Source organism: Lepidochelys olivacea, assembly GCF_965140295.1.
Source record: "Lepidochelys olivacea isolate rLepOli2 genome assembly, chromosome: 7".
Lineage (NCBI taxonomy): Eukaryota > Metazoa > Chordata > Testudines > Cheloniidae > Lepidochelys > Lepidochelys olivacea.
This window is the reverse complement of record NC_140417.1, coordinates 85,773,864-85,794,370: the sequence shown is the minus strand read 5'-3', so window position 1 is coordinate 85,794,370 and position 20,507 is coordinate 85,773,864. Positions and strand designations below refer to the sequence as shown.

Below are 20,507 nucleotides of genomic sequence, written 5' to 3'. Positions count from 1 at the left end.
GTTTCTCTTTTCCCCTCTGGCACAGGTGAAACTCTTGGCAGCTTTGTTGACTCCAGGCAGCTGGCTATACAGTGACTAATTAAGTTAGATAGAAGGATCATCTATTACAAGCAGTTGTCGCTCCTGTACATTTCTGTCAATCCAGTCCAGTACCTTTCTTCAGAACATCCTCATACAAGACTAGTTGCTTTTTTTAATCTTCCATCTGTCCCAAGTGGGAAGAGGTTTTTGGAACACCGTGTCCTTTGGTAATATGTATGTAATACCTTCAGTACCCAAAGATATTTATCTGTTTTTATTGGATTTCTCTATTGCTTCTGACTTAACATGTGGTTTAAATCCTTACACTTTTTTAATGAAGTGTGATGGAGAGAATCACTTGCATTCCTTTTGAGCTTGCTAGCTAAATTTATACAGGAATGCACCTGCAACATTTTCTTTTGTAAATGAGTTCAGTGTTAGCATAAACGTTTTCTTGGACTTGAAATAATTTAAGCTGAACCCTAGTGTTGCATCCTGCTCTTCATTTGTAATTTACAACCTCTGTAGAAATGGCTGGTTCCCAATTCTTTTATATTTGAGTCACAAGCTAGCAGTTGTGCTGAAAAGGTGGTGTTTTTATGCTAATCACTGATGTTCTCTTGGATTCCAGACCTTAAAAATGAGCTATCTTCTCTACAGTGATTTTTGTCACTAAACTCCCTTTCAGTCAGAGTATCTTACAATGCATTTCTTGTTTTAAATGATTAGTCCAGTAGTCTGCCCTTGTTGTTTAAACGCCTTAATAGCTCAAGTTACTGAAGACATTTTAGACCGTGTTAATACAGATTTTACAGCTTAATTTGGATTCACCAGTTGAATGTGCTCATTTCGACATTTTCATCTTCATCATAACAGTGAAAATATATTTATTTTTATAGGTACCCCATTTTTAGCATTCTGTCTCTTGCTAGGTAGAATAGAGAGGAAACTTGAATTTAGGCTGGCATGGTGATTCATCATGTGAAGAGCCAAATTCAGAGGTGATGGGTAAGGTATTGAAGTATAGAATCCGTTACTGTCAGACCTGTGCTCATTTAGGTTCACTTAGGCTGTTACACTCTTAAATTTTTGAGACTCTCCTGCTGCTGTTCTATCATTGATGCAGTTTCACTGGTGCTAGCAATAAATAATATAAGGGCTAATATAGATAGGGCTTGGGCATTTTTATCACCTCACTATGTCCTCCAACTCTGAACAAATCTAGACACAGTGGTAAAAAGACAAGTAACTACTCTGAACTAGTATTTACCTGGGTGCTAGCCCCAGTGGAGTTGCCTTAAGGCTAGAGCAATTGTGGGAGAATTTCCAAAATTCTCAATGTGAGTCATGCCTTAGACCTGACACACTCACTCTGTCAACATGTAGAGAATATCACCTGATTTAATTTACATACCAAAGAGCCAGAAGAAAGTTAAAGTATGATGAGACTACTTTCGCTTTCCTGCTCTCTGTCTCAGCATGTAATTTTCACTAATGTACACCCCCTCTGATTATATGTAAGGGAGTCTAAACGTATGTTTCCACTGCAAAGAAAAACCCATGGTGCTGAGTCTGAGCCCAGGTCAATAGACTTGGGCTTATGGGGCTCGGGCTGTGGAACTAAAAATAGCAGCGTAGGTGATCCTGCTCAGGCTGGAGCTTGGGCTCCAAGACCCTCCCCCCTTCCCAGGTTTCAGAACCCAGGTTCCAGCCCAAGACTGAATGTCTACACTGCTATTTTTAGCCCTGCAGCCTGAGTCCGCAAGCCCAAACCAATTGAACTGGGCTCTGAGACTTGGCACCAGGGTTTTTTCTTTGCTGTGTAGACATACCTTAAGTGACTTGAAGTGCTAGGGGAGTTTTACTTACACTGCTGAGACCTCTGAATTTGTCCTTAAGGCTCTATTTTTAGAGTGTCAACCATCTGATCTCCTTACTGCAAGTTTGAAGGCCATAAGGGTTATAAACTGATATGCTTGCAGCAAGTTCCTGGATCTTGATTGTACACTGGCTATGTGATCACATTATTGGGCAAGTGGTTGACAGCAGGGAGAATGGTGGTGGTTTTTGTTTCAACTTCGCTATCACCACTGACCCTTCCACACATCAAGCCTGATTCTTATATACACTAAGGCCTTTTATACTATCTGAGTGCTGTAAATGAGAATCAGGTCCATAATGGTGATCAGGAACAAATAATGGCTAGCACAGGGAAACCTACAATATCTGTAAAAAGAAAAGGAGTACTTGTGGCACCTTAGAGACTAACCAATTTATACAGACTAACACAGCTGCTACTCTGAAACCTACAATATCTGTATTAAGCCTATCCCCTTCAGATGGCATTAACTTCATGGTAAGGAGACAATGGGACTGTAATGGGGTGCACTGCAGAAAGAAAAATTTCAATTAAGGGAGGAAATAAGAATGTCGGTAGCTAGTTGACTTTTCAGTTACCGCAAGTGTAGATTTTAAATTGTATATAATCCCAAATAATGATTTAATATAATGCACTATGGCGAGTCATACATGAATTCCTATTTGGACATACTTATCATCTTTGCTGTCATTGGGGCCTTTTCCTATCAAAATTATTTCATTATTTGTCTCCTTACTTTAACCATTAAAAAAAATGTGTTCCTTCTATTGCAGGGGCTGACATTTGAGGAGGTGGAAAGCTTTTTTACTTTTCTGAAGAATATAAATGATGTGGACACAGCTTTGAGCTTTTACCACATGGCTGGAGCTTCTCTTGATAAAGGTATTAAACACTTGTGAGCTTGCTGGATTTTTTTTTTTTTTTTCTGGTGGTAGAATACCATTAAAGCAGAATGTTCAGACTTGAAGCTGTTCAGCAAGGCTTTTCTGGCAGATAAAAAGTGCACTAAAATCATGTTTCCCCTCCTGTCATGAGAAGATTTTTGACTTGCAGCTGTTAGTGGAAAAAGAGGGATTTGGGATTTTGTGCTTGTCCTCTGTTAGGTGTAAGGAAAAATATGCTGAAATTTACTTCCTGTTTGCATTTTTCAGGCTATTTTAACAGATCCACAGGCTCTGAACATCACTAATTGACTAAGATAACATTCAGATCTAATGTGTGTGTTCCCTTCTACTTTACTTATTTCCTACATTGTATTCTACATAATTTATGTCGTGATTGGGTGCATTCAGCAAATGGTTGCTTTCAACTTTTTATGCTTTGTTATAAAAATCTTATCAATTTGCTAAATGCTGCTTTTAGTGATCAGAAATCAAAGTTTGGGGTGAGTATCTTTTTATCCTCCAGACCTGCAACAGGGATGGACTTGCAACCTTTGGGGGGTCACTTTGATAGGACTTTTAGCCATGATGCTGGGACTTGGGATGCTGTATATTTTTGTATATTTTACAGCAGATAGGAAAATTGTTGCTGAAAGTAGGGATGTGCAGACAGTCTCATTCCAATGGGAACAGAAGAACCAAGATCACTGTAGTATCGGGTTTCAGAGTAACAGCCGTGTTAGTCTGTATTCGCAAAAAGAAAAGGAGTACTTGTGGCACCTTAGAGACTAACCAATTTATTTGAGCATAAGCTTTCGTGAGCTACAGCTCACTTCATCGGATGCATACGATGAAGTGAGCTGTAGCTCACGAAAGCTTATGCTCAAATAAATTGGTTAGTCTCTAAGGTGCCACAAGTACTCCTTTTCTTTTTACTGTAGTATCAGTAATTCTCAACCTTTTGGCATTAGTCATTTCCTGCTCTTATGGAGTCCTCAGTACAGATTTAGTCAGAGATCGTCTTGGTCTTATTGGTCTGAGGCTTAGTGAAACATGAGAAGCAGCCCCCTCTTAGGAGCCACAAGTGGAGAGAGGAAAAGAAGAAATAACGCTACCCTGGCAATTTTTGGAAACCTTAATATCTGAACCACAAAGATCATAAGCTCTACTGGGCAGGAACTCTGTATGCATTGGGCTGTGAGCTGCCATGTACTCTTACAATACTTATAATTTCTTCTCCAGCATCCAAGACAAGGAGGGAGCTATTGGTGAGCATTAGAAAGGGGCCCACAGGGTTCATCATATTGAAGGAAATAAATTTGACAGTTCAATTTCAGTTTGGGATAGATCTCTGAATTTTCATAAATATATGTAAAAATCTAGTTTCTTCTCCTGTCTTTGACCCAATGCTGACTTTTGCCTTCTACTTCTGAATCCCTCAAAGCTGAGTCAGAGATTTAAAATAACTTCAGTGCAGATTCTCTTTAAAAAAGCAAAAAAGCATTTGAAGTCCAGCTAGAACATACTTTTACTTGTGACCAAGTATAAGGTCCAGTCCTTCTTGTGTAAACTATCTATAAGAGGGGGCACACAGTGGTATAGTTCCTAATCAAATAATGTCTACCTTATATCCCACTATCATCACATGGAAAACACCTTCCAGAAGGAACCAGCAATAGTAGATGAATAATACAGTATTTAGCGGAGAACCATTATAACAATATAATTTATTAAACATGCATAACCATCCCCTTCTTTTTTCACCTTCTTCCAATGCTTAACTAATCCACCAAATTATCTGAACATTTACACTGTAAAACTGAAGTTCTTTGTTTCTGTATTGCCCATAAATAACATAATTTTTTTAATCTGTTACAGTTGCATACTTGTTTTGAGTCAGATTTTTTTTTTCAGATTAGTAATTTTTGTAAAACTCATTGGTAAAACTGGGAACATAACACATCACAAACAAATTTAAAGTTTTCAAATCCTAATGAAAACTCCCATTCTGTATATAAAAGCAATATATTATTTAATTAGCTAAAAGGTGAAACTTCTTTACCAGTAAATTATAACTTTGAGCCATTACTGCCCTTGGAGCATTAAAGTGTGAAGGGGGGCTTTATACTGGAAGATTTTAAAAGACTATTACATGCTCTAATTCAACTTGTATCTCTGCTCTTAGATGCTCTTGTTAACTGAGATCAGCCTTAGTTTATAGCTGAGATCATGTACTTTAGGTATTTTAAGTCAAATGGGACCCAACAGGTGGAAACATCTTCTTTGAATTAAAAAAATAAAGAGAATGAGCATAGTGAAAGATCTTTTAACTGGAACATTGTGTGTAAAATAGCAGTGTACAGTTATTGAAATACAGACTAACTTCAGGTAAAACTTTTAGTTACCCACCAACCTACTCTGATCTGATAATGGTCCAGAGAAATCCTATGTTTTGACAGTGCCCCATCTAGGACTCTGCTTAGGGTAAACCACAAACATTTATGTCCTGGAATTAATATTTGTGGAGTGTCTAGATTAGCACATATTTCAGCCAACTCAAGTTAACTGACAATTAACATGACTTGCAATGGAGTCACAAACTGTAGTATAGCTGTATACTGTCGGTATAGCTCGATAGAGGTTAGAAACCAATTAGAGAGTTAATTCTGCAACATTCCTCCTGGAAATCCCCTGGTTGGAAAGTAGCATGCCCCATAGTGGCCTGGTCTACACTTAAAAGTTTTGCTGGCATATCTATGTTGGTTAGGAGTGAGAAAGAATCACACCTTTAACAGACACGGCTATGCTGGCAAAAGCTCCAGTGTAGACAGTTATATTGACAAAAAAATTCCTTTTGCCAGTATGGCTAATATCATTCTGAGAACTGGTATAAGCTATACAGGCCAAAGAACTGTTTGTTTCTGCTGCACCGTGATACAGCAAACTGGAAATTCTGCCACAGGTTCAGGTAGATTAAAATCTGGAGGACTGTGGTAGATTAAATATGAACATGAATAAAGCAATCGTTGCAATCATTGCAGTGTTGTTTATGTTGGTATTAACCTACAAATGTTTACGCTGCCCCCAAATATTTTGAGTAGCAGAGGTTTTTATATTAATAGTTAATGTAGACCTTCGAGGAAAGCTGGACATTTTGGCAGCTGGATAGCGCATTGTTGAAGTTTGATCCAGACAGATATGTAGAGAGGTTGGAGCGGGGGAAGTGGGGAGGGTGTTGGCACTCAGAAGTTGGATGAGGCTTCGGCAATGAAAAGGGAATTCATCTTTCTTTCTTTGCACTCAGGATTGCAGGTGGCCTGAAATTTGAGAGAGTTAGTAGTGGATAGTGTGTTAATGAGATATTTACGTTCAAATGATCTGCACATTACATGGTTCCTAGCATATAAATGTGTTCTCCTAGTCAGAGCGTCAAGTCCACAGAGAGTAAATGATACATTTGTTCCACCTTTTCTATAGATGAATTCTCATAAAGTTCCTTATATCTCTATTAATATACCACAAAAAAGTCACTCACATGACTGCCAAAAGAATGGGATTATTTTTACTATTAAAATTAAAATGTTAAAGGTGACCATAATCCTTATATGCTAAATAAATTGTTCCTAATCTACTGCAGCAGACTGACCCATTTTTATGATTCTAAATGTCTTATAAACTGAAAGGGGAAAAAATTAGTAGCATAAAATAGACACAGTGGGTTCCTGCTTCACTGACGTTTTTCACCCTTAATTTAAGATAGACCCTGGTTTTAAAAAGAATGGTGGGATACGTACTTTAATGAACCATGGAATAATGCATGACTTTATTCATTCAAGCTTGTATTTTCTAGAAATAACTGTTATGCTACCAGAAATTCAATGGCAACAAATTCTTAAATCGCAAATAAAGAAAAATCTTATGCAGAAATTGTACCTAACAAATGAGCTCAGGAGTGGAGCAGGGTGTGGGTTGCCGGCCCGCTTTGCGGGGGTCAGGGTCTGGAGCAGCTGTCAGGGTCCAGCACGTGTGGCTGAGGTTGGGGCTGCAGGCTGGTCCCATATGGCGGGGTCCAGGACAGCCACCCAGACCTGCAAGCTCCAGGGTCTGGGTCCGGGGCAACCACCCAGCCCCGCAAGCTCTGTGGTCTGGGGCATCTGCTTGGCCCTGCGAGGTCCGGGGCAGCCGTGCGGCAGGGGTCCGGGGCAGCCAGCCAGCCCCGCGGGGTCCGGGGTCCAGGTCTGCATGGTCTGCCAGCCTCCCTGCACAGCAGGGGTCAGGGCTGCCGCTTCTCTGCCACCCAGCCCCTGCGGCCCAGGTATGGTAACACAATGTGTAATCAGTTGAGAACCACTATTATAGAGGCTCTGAGCCCCACCTCCCCTTCTTGCCCTCCTTATGTAAATTGGAATCTGAGTGCCTTGTCCCTTTCATCAGGTCTGAGCCCATCTTCCTACCACCCCACCCTTGTGAGCCAGGATATGGAGAACAAACCCCTGCCTCTGTGGGCAGGGAGCTTAGAACTGGCATCCTGAGAACATGCACCAAGAACACACTGCTGACACTGGGCTGAGCTGAGAATAGTTATACTTGATGCATATCAGAAACTCTTCAGCACTGGGGAGGCAGGATGGAAACACCCACTGGGATGAATGGAACAATTCACACATCTCAGTGCTATTGTTTCAGGCTATATTCATCTCCATTGTATATTTTCTTTCTGCTCAGAACTTCTCATTGAAAGGAATGGGATACTTCATACCGCTCTGAGTCTGCTGTGCTGCTGACGTTTGAGCATAGGCCACATGCAGGTAGCACCTGTCTATTACACTGAAAAGACAAAGTACGAGTATGTGTGTCATAAGTGTTCTGCGGCATTGCTCAAAAAAGGCAGAGTTAAAAGTTGTGTGGGCATTTACCTTAACTCTGTATTTCCTGTTTTTTTGACTTCTGCTGAACTCATCATTCTGGAATGGCACGAGCGGTCACTGGGCAATTTTAACTCTGTATTAACTAAGTTTTTTGCCTTTTAATATAAGAAAGCATAAATCATCTAAGCAAAACTATAGGATTAGGAAGACAGGATGTGTCAGATTCGTAATGGAATATGGCATATGAATAGTGATAAAATGTTGTTACCATCTGATTACTGGCCTCAGTCCCAGTTGATCAGTGTTAGTCTCACAGTTGCCACTAATAGGTACCTTTGTCTTGAGGAAGATGGTACCATGAAGGGGTTTTGTGCCACATTTTCAGAATGCTGGCAGGAGATACCTGGAGCTTGTCAGTCTGGCTTCTCTAAATGTAGAATTATAGACACAATTTATCAAGCATTGACAGAATATTTTAAGTAGTCTGCCGCAGGTATTATTGCAAAATTGGACATAATGCAGGATACTATGGCTTCCCTAGACAGGAAGGTGTAAGGTTTTGGATTAAAGCTTCAGGAAACCAAGCAACACTAGGGATCTTGAGATATGAATTGATGGGAGCAAGACTCCATTGTCATAGAAGATATTACTCTGTAAAGTTTTTAAAACTCTAAACAATGACCTTGAGAATTAACAAGGATTAACAACTCATGGAAGGTTTAAACTATTATTCAGTTTAGAAACAATTCTACATATGTCATAATTTCTGTACTTCCTTAAATATTCAGTTAATTGTGTGTCTGTAAAACACATTGGTATATAAGCTTTAGATGTGTTATGCAGCGGGCTTCTTATCAGTATTTGGTTTTCACACAAAAAAAAAATATATATATATATTAATTTGGAATTGTATTGTTATATGTTCATAAATAATTGGGCCATAAATTTCAAACTTGGGTGCCCAGATTTAGACACCTAAATACAAACTTAAGAACCTGAAAAAACACCTGATTTTGTGAGCTGCTGAGCACATACAGCTCCTGTTGACTTCAATAAGATGTGTGAGTACTCAGCACCTCTGAGAATTAAGCCACTTTCATTTAGGTGCCTGAATATGGATGTAGGTGTCTAACTTCAGTACAAAAGTTTGAAACCATTGGGCTTGATGTAGTGTTTATGAACAGATGCTGAGTATTAGGTTCAGAAACGATAGATTTGGGAACATTAAAGAAAAAAAAAGTTGATGATTTCATGAAGCATCAGCACCAAACATGATGCTGTTGCTAAGTGAGGGTTCTTGAGGGGTGTTCACATCAAGTTCTGAAATATTTGCCTAATGATTGAAAAGGCACTTTAACTTCCTCTGAGATGTGTGGTAGCATATCTTATAGATGGAAAGCAACTTCTGCATGATACTGGTGGAACAGGCTGCTCTTAGTGTGAGAATTGCAGTTCTGAAGCTGGCCTATAAGTGCAACTGTTTTTCAAGATTTAATAAAATAACTGCATCAGAGCTACAGCCCTGCCTAGTTTCAGCCTTAAAAGGCATTTATTACTGCTAAAGCAAGCCTATGGTTGATAAACTCGAGTTTTTCAATGCAGTATCCTGGCATACAGAGGTGCACTGTGGAGGCTATATATACATTTTCCTTTTCTCATGGATGCTATGGATAAAACATTAGACTGACAATTCTCAAGAACTGAAATAAATGGTCTCTGTTCATTCTAACGCTTAGGCGACTTCCTCCTTACTGTTGAAAACGAAACATTCACATTAAGGATTTGTTCAGTGCTATTTTGAATGTCTATTTTTGGGAACCATATTGCTTTTTAAACATTAATGGAGAGTATCATGATTTGTGACCAGAGGTATGTAGAGCAATTTTTGGGAGAGGTTTTTTTATACTTTTAACTAGCCTCCATTAAAAACTGTGTATTGTTTATTTAGGTAGGATCTTGAACAGTTAGTATGTGACATATTGATGAGCTGCTATGTGTGTGTATTAATGAAACATCTTCTTTTGTCATTATGGCTAAGAGAAGTTGAGCTACCGTACTGAAGGTAGCTTTTTATAGATCATACTTTTTTAAAATGTAAGAACCTGGGTTCAGTTCGGAGTCTTTTTTTTCTCATTCTCACTAGGCCAATGGAGGTGGGTAGGGCTGCCATGGCATTGTACCAGTGTTCCTTTAGATGAGAAGGAGTGCCTTGAAGTGATTTGAAGTGACCTAGCTAATGACCTTGGGACACTGGTTGACTTCAGAAGGGCGAACTCTTGCAGCACTCCTCAGAATGAAAGTTGCCATGATACGGAGCTTTAGAGGGAAGGTCAGCTTGGGAAAGTGTGTGTGTGTTTGCGCGCGCTATGTGATATAAAAATCTGTAGAAATAACTTCCCAGGATAAAATGTTATATTTTGATGAAATGCTTAATTAAACTCCAGAGAGTAAAGAAACTGCTGTATTTGCATTGTAGTTTCTTCTTATATATCTTAGCATCAGATTAGAATCCAGCAAGCTCCCATGACTTGTGAAGAGATCCATTTGCATGCACTCAAATGCTCAGACTTACCTAATGATTAAATATTAATCATTAAGTAAGTCTGAGAATTTGAGTGAAAACCTCAGCACCTGTGCCACACACTATTTGATTTCAATATGCCTTGTGAATATCTTAAACAAGCTGATAAATTATTGTTATGAGAAAAACCAGTTTTGAGAATATATTTTGGGATCTAGTTCTAATACTAAGTTAGAACACATTTGAAATGGCTTAAGACGAGCTGAATTTTTGTCTGGAAAGACTGATGCAGGAATTTGGAAATGTTTGTTTTATGAGGAAGCTTCCTCCAGAAAGAACCTGCTTTCATTTCTTACATCTTAAAGTCTGAGTCTTGAAGGTTGATTTCAACTTTTATTCACAAACCATCAAGAATATGTGGTGATTTAGAGTGTGTGCACCAAAAGGGAAAGTAAAGCTGCTCTAGCATTCATTATTGCCAGTCAGGAAAATAAAATTGCCAAAACTTATAAATAGAAGAGAGGGAAAGAAAATAGGCAAAAATATCTTATTGAAGAAAGCCTAGAAGAGCACAAAGATCTCTTGCTGACTAGAGGTAAAAACATTTGCACAGCAATGCATCAATCAATATTTGGAGCAAATGGAGGTAATGCTTGTGGTGTTGGATTAATATGATAGGATGCAATAATTGACTGTGGTAAGGGCAAATTAAAGCTATAAAAACCATGACCATGTGAAGCAAATAAACCCATGTACAGTATCATTGAAAATAAGTCAAATAACATACAGTATTATTTAAGGAGAGAGAGAGAGAGAATGAAAATTTTTCAGAACAAACCTGGCGAATAATTACAGAAATTATATTCTGGTAACTGTTTTTTACACTGTAGAAAATAATTTTGTCAGTAAGATGAACATTAACTTGAAAAAAATGTGATGTGGTAATGGCTACAGGGACTTGGGTAACAATGTACTGACTTCCCTTCTGTAATGGGAGGTCTGATGATAACAGCTCCTGGCCTTCCTGCCCAGGTTTAATTTGGGTCAATTCTTTTCTTCTGAAATGTTATTTCCATGGAACTCAGTGGGAGCTCAACATTTATGATAAGCAGGCTGCTTATTTATATGCCTGACTATGGAATTTGGAGCCCAACTTTACGGACCTTTTTTTCAGAATGCTGACGTCGTATATTATGCACCAGTATTACTTCACTGTACCATCATTTTGCCACTATTGCATGTAAAAGTTATCCTGAATTACGACGCTGCTTGGGACTTGTGGTGGTTAACATTGTGACATGCCATAATGTCTCAAAGGTATAAATGTTTTTTAAAATAATAATGTCGGGCCCTTAAGTGGCCAGGAAAACTCTTGTCCTTATATCCCTGATAACCTGATTTTTAAAGTTTTGCAAGAGCAAAAATATTTCACTTGAGACAGTACCTTATTGTACAGTAAATTAGCAAACAGTCCCTCAGATCATATCGCATGCACGTGCCACACTTACTTAGAAATTTGGAATGCTATAGAGCAGTCCATGACCAAAAGAATATTAGATTTTTCCTCAATAAGCTGTTTAAAATACTATAATTCATACAACAAAAAACAAAAACCATTCTGTATCCACTGCCTCTTCAGTGTTGTTATATTCCTGAAGGCTTTGGCTATCACTGAGTGAATACTCAGTTGTCTTGTCCCAGCTTAATTTACCCTGATGGCAACACTTTCAGGTTCTATCAGGATTGTTGCCATTGGCTGGCTGGTCTACAAAGTAATGCCTGTATTAATGGATCATAGCTAATTTGTATGGCTTGAGTATTTATTCGAATCATGAAATATTCAGAAAGATGGACTTCCAGTGATCACAGAAATACTGATAGATTGCGTATCTAAAGCATACCTCCCTAGTGAATTAATCTGCTGAACTCCATCAGCAGTCCCAAAGTAATGTAGTAGTGTTGACATTTAAGTTATTGTCTAGGAAGCTTCAGAGATAACGCACCCTTTAGAAGAATGAGCTAGTTCACCTCTCTCCGAGCTATTAATTTTGTCTGTCTGCAGAGACTGCACTGTATCCTGTCAAATTCAGAAGATTTTCTTTATAACCACAAAGGACAGGAAACGTCTTTAAATTAGGCAAAAACTGATGGCGCCATCATAATATTGAAAAATATAAAACTAAAAGACCAAAATAATACTCCTTAAACATACTGACCGCACAATCACTCTTTGCAGGCAAGAAGACTGAGGAAAGAGGCAGGCCTTCCTTGTATGGGCTGAAGGTCAGCAAACTCAGGCTTGTGTAGTATCCAAATTTTGCATATTTGCCCCCTTAAACATACCTTAGAGTCAAACTGTCACTATCAAAAAAACAGATGTTAAACAGCAGGTAGCCCTCTATCAGTGAAACCCTTAAATCTTCACTAGGCAAGCCACTCTTGGCTGTATCTGAAAGCCCCTAAATCCAAAGTATCTACACTCTCCATGCAGTCTTGTCAGAAAATAGAGCTTAAATCTAGTCTATTTGACCTCCCCTACCTTATTTATGCAGTTCCTTGTTAGAGCACAGCTCTTATACCTACTTCATTCAGTCCACATGTGCAGCCTCTTATTAGCCTTGACTTTCACCAAGCAGTATCTGGGGTCAGGCGTGCACGCCAGGTGCTACTGTGGACCCTAAACATAGAGTTTCTGAATTCCCTCTGCATAAGTGTGCAAATAGAGTATGAAAAACTATTGCAGTATATCAGAAATATTGCTAATAGGAATAGCTAACTTTGGTCAGACATATTTAGAGAACTCTTTAAATTTAAAAGACCTAGACAGAGTTTAAATACTTGGAAATACATATTCCTGAAGAACTTGACTTAAATTATATACTGCTATTACAGCAAACGTAGGTCTCATTTGATCTCAGAAATTAAAGATCTTGCATAAAGATTAAATTATAGCAATTAAAATATATATCCTTCCCAAAGTAACTTTTTAAAATGTGTACACTGACAGTTTTATAGAAGACTTGCATAAAACTGAAATGCAAATTATCTGGGAAGTAAGTTCACAAAAACTATTTTTTAAGTCTTCCATACATTAATGAACTATATCTCATAACAACTTTATATGACAAGTAAGCATTGCAAAGGGCTAAAATCTGAGATACAAAGATAAGTGACTGTTCCAAGGTCACATCATTTAAATATTAGAGACAGGCATATAACTCTCATCTCCTGACTCCCTGTATTGTGTTTTAATCATTACAGAATAATGCTGTTAAAGTGAATTACGATTCAGAGCCACAGTAATACTTGTTCATTGGATCTGAATTCCCATACCTTAACCACTTGATTTTTCGGAATATTGTATAAATATTCAGGGAACAGCAAAAGCGAAGAGGCGTAGACAAATTATTGCCAAATACATAATCAATATCTTGGCATTTGTAGTTGCTGCTATTTCCAAATTGATTGCATAAGACTTTAGGACAGCTCAACCAAAGCAATTATCATCATGTCGTCCAAGTTATGTGTTCTGAATGGTTACGAGGCAGTGTCATTGGTTTACAGTGTTAAAAGAAGACATGATTTCCCTGTCTGTTGATCTAAGGAGGTTTTGCTGTCGTCACCCTGTTGGCCGTAGAAATGCTGAACACAATAATCCAACTTACTGGCACCCAGAGGCTGCAGGCAGGATCGGAGCCCTACAGTGCCTAGACACTGTACAAACATATGAAGATCCAGTCCATGATCTGAAAAGCTTACAGATGCCTCTGTTTTTTGTGTATATATTACTCCTGAGGGCTTTCTGTGCCAAAAAATTAAAAAATCTGGGCACAATATTTTAAAATTCTGCAAGTTTTATTTGTCAATAAATAAATGCAGAGGATCCAGCATGGCAGCAGGGAGAACAGGCCACTGGGTTCATGAAGGTGTGAGATCACCCAGCAGCTCCTTACCACTCCCAGGACACGGACTCAGCAGACACGGCCTGGGCCTGCCCCAGAAACACCTTGGGGCTCTGCGCCAGGCGCACCAGGTGTGGGGCAGGCAGGCTCAACTAGGCAGAATCCAAGTGTGGAGGGGCATCCAGGTGTGGGGTGAGAGGATTCTGTGTGGAACAATCTGGCTGCAGGCAGCTCAGTGGGGGGTCTAAGTGTGAGGAGATCTGTATGCACGCAGGCTCATTGTGGGGGTTCCAGGTGCAGGGGCAATTGGACTCTGCGGTGGCTTCCAGGTGAAGGTGGTTGGGGCTCAGTGGAGGGGTCTGGGTGTGGGGGTTTCAGTGGCAGGGGGTCTGGGTGCTGAGGGAGTGGGGCTTGGTGGAGTGGGGGGGTCTGGGTGCAGTTAGTTGGGGTTCTGGATGTGGGGACTCAGGGTGGTGCAGGGTGTGGGACATCAGGGTCGGGGTTTGAGTGGAGGGAGCTCTGTGGGTGGTGGTCTGGATGCAGGGATGGGGGTCCGGAGGCAGGGGGGCTCCAGATACAGGGGTTGAGGTTTAGTGGGGTGGGGTTTGGGTATGGAGGACATGGGGGGGGTTCTGGATGTACATGGTGAGGCTTGGCAGGGGTGTCTGGGTATGGGAGGTCCAAATGCACAGGGGTTGGGTGGATGGGAGAGAAGCTCCCTGCACAGTGACCCCTCCCTGCACAGTTGAGGAGTGATGTAGGCAGGGGAGGATGCTTCCTGCAGCTGGGGGAGGTTTCTGGGGGTGGGTCTGACACAGCCCCAGACACTTGTTTCAGGGGAAGAGGAAGTTCTGTTCTCTTCTGCTTCCAGCCTAGTTGGGACTAGTATCTGATCCTGGCTCAGGGTAGAAGCCACTGGCTGGAGTGTCCCCAGCCCAGCGGTGATTTACCTCTCTGCCAGCTGCTCCAGGTGCATGAAATGATGTACCTGCACTGCTAGGGAGTGGTGTATGACTGCTCTTGCAGCTTCCCTTTGCTTCCCTGTCTGAAAGTCATTTTTCTGCGGGAAAGCAAAGAAATCTGCGGGGGACATGAATTCTGGGCACACTCATATACACACAATATTTATAATATATCTCCTTCATAGTACATTAACGTGTGTGTTGAGAGACAGTGAAGTTATTTTAAAAGCCATGATGTTTTGAGAGAAGAGCGTGCAGGAAAACTGAGAGAAAGTCTGTAATTGTCATTTTGTGTATATTGTGACCACGTTCCTCCTCTGCCTTGGTAGGTCTTGCGCTTATTGGCAGATTTGCTTGCCTCGGAGATTCACAGCAGCCCTCAGTTTGGCCGTTCTCATGAACCCACAGTCCAGATCAACTTCTCCTGTGTCTGACCAGGAGATGGGAGGTTTGGGGGAAACCGGCCCGCCCTCTACTCCGGGTTCTAACCCAGGGCCCTGTGGAATGCAACTGTTGAGAGTGCCTCCTGGAACAGCTGTGCGACAGCTACAACTCCCTGGGCTACTTCCCCATGGCCTCCTCCCAACACCTTCTTTATCCTCACCATAGGATCTTTCTCCTGATGTCTGATAATGCTTGTACTTCTCAGTCTTTCAGTAGTACACCTTCTCACTCTCAGCTTCTTGCACCTCTTGCTCCCAGCTTCTCGCATATGCACCACAAACAGAACTGAGCTCCCTTTTAAACCCAGATGCCCTGATTAGCCTGCCTTAATTGATTCTAGGAGCTTCTTGATTGGCTGCAGGTGTTGTAATCAACCTGTCTGTCTTAATTGTTTCCAGAAGGTTCCTGATTGTTCTGGAACCTTCCCTGTTATCTTTCCCAGGGAAAAGTTACCTACTTAACCTGGGGCTAATATATCTGCCTTCTATCCCTCTCCTGTAGCCATCTGGCCCAACCCTGTCGCAATATATTCAAGGTTTGTACTTACAACCAAATAAAAACAGCAATAGACTTTTAGTTAAGTGTTGCCTTCAAAATTTCCCCTTTGACCTTGAAGATTGCTTGGCAGATAAAAGGGATTAATTTGATCTCTGTTCTCAGCAGTCCAAAATCATAATACTGAACAGCTACAGCTGTACGATGACCACAATTTTTTCAGTTTTTTGACCACTTCTCCAGCAGTAAGACAGGTGATTCGAATCTGTCACCATTGGCATAGCTGCCTGGAAAAGGATTTTGCATAAAAAGCAATTACATAGAAATACTCTAGGGGCCACTTTCTCTCATCTCCACTTCAAAATTTCATTCCGTTGCTGCCTTTTTTTCCCCCTTTTTCTAAATAGCCTATGCAGAAGAGTGCCTGAAATGGTCCTGTCTTTATAAGGTGACTGGCTCTGTTAAGATACACCTCAAAATTAAGACACAGCCTGTGCAGAAAGCAGGATTTACCATCTTTGCATGGTGCTGCCTGTAAATTTTTGCACACTCCACTTGCAATAATTAAGCATTATTAAAGCACAGTTCCAACCTTCCCATTTCCTGCTGACCTGGCTGATGTGAGCATATATGTAATAGAGTGTATTGCAAAGTGGGTCAGGGGATTTATATATTTAAATTTAAATATTTTCTCTACTGGTTATTTTATCTGTCTTCATAAATACAGCACCTTTGATGGACTTCACAAAATGTTAGTGCTTGTCTACACTATGCCAAAGTGGAGACTATAGGGGTGCACTCTGCAATATACACCCCTGTAGTCCACGTGTTGGCGTAGTATAGACAGAGGTGTTCTGCACACAGAAAATAAGTGGCATCTTTGAGGCACAGCTTTCTATATGGGCTGTAGTTGCTTGGTCTAGGATTAATTAAGCAGCTTGCCAGTGACCTGAATTACTTGGCCCAGACTCTGCAGAAGCCATCCAGAGAGGAAGGGAGCAAATGTGTGCCAGGTTGTTAACTATGAATAGAGGATCATCAACAACATTATACAGGGGCATGCTCGGACATCTGTTTTGTGTCAGCTTGGTCCAGGATTCATTAGGCTGCAGAACAATAATCGACAAAGTTATTTCAGGCTCTGCAGAGGCATTTTGAAGGACTGTCAGAATATATGGGGTATTCAGATTTTATCTGGTCTTGTTGATCTTTTGAGCTAACATGCGTTGAACTTGTCCGTGTTGAACTAGATAGGAAAGTGAAACCTGCTTATCCCCGCAGCACTGAACACTTGTAATATTTGCAGGGACCTTAGGATTAACTGTCAGTGATTATCCCTCAAAGTGTGGGGGGAAGAGGTGGAAATGAACTCAGCTGTTGTCATTTAATTATGATTCATGGATGTTAGATGCAAGTGTGAATGGATTAAATCATAAAGATGGTTATAGAGTACTTCTTGTAGGACTACAGACTGCCTTCATCAGATGCACCCATTATAGATTCATAGATATTAAGGTCAGAAGGGACCATTATGATCATCTAGTCTGACCTGCACAATGCAGGCCACAGAATCTCACCCACCCACTCCTGTGATAAACCTCTCACCTACGTCTGAGCAATTGAAGTCCTCAAATCATGGTTTAAAGACTTCAAGGAGCAGAGAATCCTCCAGCAGGTGACCCGTGCCCCATGCTACAGAGGAAGGCGAAAAACCTCCAGGGCCTCTTCCAATCTGCCCTGGAGGAAAATTCCTTCCTGACCCCAAATATGGCGATCAGCTGAACCCTGAGCATGTGGGCAAGATTCACCAGCCAGATACCCAGGAGAGAATTCTCTGTAGTAACTCAGATCCCACCCCATCTAACATCCCATCACAGGCCATTAGGCCTATTTACCATGAATAGTTAAAGATCAATTAATTGCCAAAACCATGTTATCCCATCATACCATCTCCTCCATAAACTTACCGAGTTTAATCTTAAAGCCAGATAGGTCTTTTGCCCCCACTGGAAAGCTATTCCAAAACTTCACTCCTCTGATGGTTAGAAACCTTTGTCTAATTTCAAGTCTAAACTTCCCGATGATCAGTTTATATCCATTTGTTCTTGTGTCCACATTGGTACTGAGCTTAAATAATTCCTCTCCCGCTCCGGTATTTATCCCTCTGATATATTTATAGAGAGCAATCATATCTCCCTTCAACCTTCTTTTGGTTAGGCTAAACAAGCCAAGCTCCTTGAGTCTCCTTTCATAAGACAGGTTTTCCATTCCTCAGATCATCCTAGTAGCCCTTCTCTGTACCTGTTCCAGTTTGAATTCATCCTTCTTAAACATGAGAGACCAGAACTGAACATAGTATTCCAGGTGAGGTCTCACCAGTGCCTTGTATAATGGTACTAACACCTCTTTACCTCGTCTGATGCATCCCAAGACCGCGTTAGCTTTTTTCATGGCCAGATCACATTGGCGGCTCATAGTCATCCTGTGATCAACCAGTACTCCAAGGTCCTTCTCCTCCTCTGTTACTTCTAATTGATGCGTCCCCAGCTTATAACTAAAATTCTTGTTGTTAATCCCTAAATGCATGACCTTACACTTCTCACTATTAAATTTCATCCTATTACTATTACTCCAGTTTATAAGGTCATCCAGATCTTCCTGTATGATATCCCGGTTTCTCTCTAAATTGGCAATACCTCCCAGCTTTGTATCATCCGCATACTTTTTTAGCACACTTCCACTTTTTGTGCCAAGGTCAGTAATAAAAAGATTGGTCCCAAAACCGATCCCTGAGGAACTCCACTGGTAACCTCCCTCCAGCCTGACAGTTCACCTTTCAGTATGACCCGCTGTAGTCTCCCTGTTAACCAATTCCTTATCCACCGTTCAATTTTCATATTGATCCCCATCTTTTCCAATTTAACTAATCCCCATGTGGCACCGTATCCAACGCCTTACTGAAATCTAGGTAAATTAGATCCACTGCGTTTCCTTTGTCTAAAAAATCTGTTACTTTCTCAAAGAAGGAGATCAGGTTGGTTTGGCACGATCTACCTTTTGTAAAACCATGTTGTATTTTGTCCCATTTACCATTGACCTCAATGTCCTTAACTACTTTCTCCTTCTAAATTTTTTCCAAGACCTTACATACTACAGATGTCAATCTAACAGGCCTGTAGTTACCGGGATCACTTTTTCCCTTTCTTAAAAATAGGAACTATGTTAGCAATTCTCCAATAATATGGTACAACCCCTGAGTTTACAGGCTCATTAAAAACTCTTGCTAATGGGCTTGCAATTTCATGTGCCAATTGCTTTAATATTCTTGGATGAAGATTATCTGGGGCCCCCGATTTAGTCCCATTAAGCTGTTCGAGTTTCACTTCTGCCTCAGATATGGTAATATCTACCTCCATATCCTCATTCCCATTTGTCATGCTGCCATTATCCCTAAGATCCTCATTAGCCTTATTAAAGACTGAGGCAAAGTATTTTAGATATTGGGCCATGCCTAGATTATCCTTAACCTTCACTCCATCCTCAGTGTTTAGCAGTCCCACTTCTTCTTTCTTTGTTTTCTTCTTATTTATATGGCTACAGAAGCTTTTACTATTGGTTTTAATTCCCTTTGCAAGGTCCAACTCTACGTGACTTTTAGCCTCTCACTTTATCCCTACATGTTCTGACCTCAATAAGGTAGCTTTTCTTGCTGATCCCTCCCATCTTCCACTCCCTGTATGCTTTCTGCTTTTTCTTAATCACCTCTCTGAGATGCTTGCTCATCCAGCTTGGTCTACAACTCCTGCCTATGAATTTTTTCCCCTTTCTTGGGATGCAAGCTTCCGATAGCTTCTGCAGTTTTGACTTAAAGTAATCCCAGGCCTCCTACTTTGACTTAAAGTAATCCCAGATCCATAAATTCTTCAGTCCAATCCACTTCCCTAACTAATTTCCTTAATTTTTGAAAGTCAGCCCTTTTGAAATCAAAAACCCTCGTCACAGATTTATTTTTATTTATCCTTCCTTTCAGTTTGAACTGAATTAAAGAGCACTTATGCAGACAGCAGCCACATCACATGGTATGCAGGCTACTTCTGATATACAAAGCACAGTCACAGAAGAGAATTAGTGCTAAGGTATTAGGGGGCTTTGGTGGGCTTGAAAGGTATAATTATAGCTTTAAAAAAGGCGTGACTATCTCTAGAGTGTTCATGCACATGATCTAATTTCTTAGTTTTCTCCTAAAATATAACAAACTGCAGGGCGGGAGGGGGAATATATGCCTTGAGAGATAGACAAAGTGGTTGCAAGACACAAATTGTGGGTGCGCCACAAACAGGATGCCTGCTGTGCCATTGTTTCATCACCACTGAAATAAAGTGTTCTGTAAGGTTCATCTTAGCCTTATCTAGAAACCAGAAATGTTATAAAGCTGTGGACTCCACTGTGGTGGGCCTGTAGGCAGCATACTTATTTTCAGGGGCAGCTTTTTGATCTTTAGTACTGGTAGTCGGATCAGGAACTTCCATCATGT

General features: G+C 40.5%; 1 protein-coding gene across 2 annotated transcripts in view; it reads left to right on the top strand.

Moving 5' to 3' along the window:
- MICU1 (mitochondrial calcium uptake 1) overlaps nucleotides 1-20,507 on the top strand; it is a 214,036-nt gene that overhangs the window by 174,859 nt on the left and 18,670 nt on the right. For both annotated transcript variants that reach the window (XM_084634526.1, XM_084634527.1), the window contains one exon: nucleotides 2,674-2,782. In XM_084634526.1, the coding sequence (XP_084490652.1) occupies nucleotides 2,674-2,782 (109 nt within the window). The remainder of the gene's footprint in view (nucleotides 1-2,673; nucleotides 2,783-20,507) is intronic.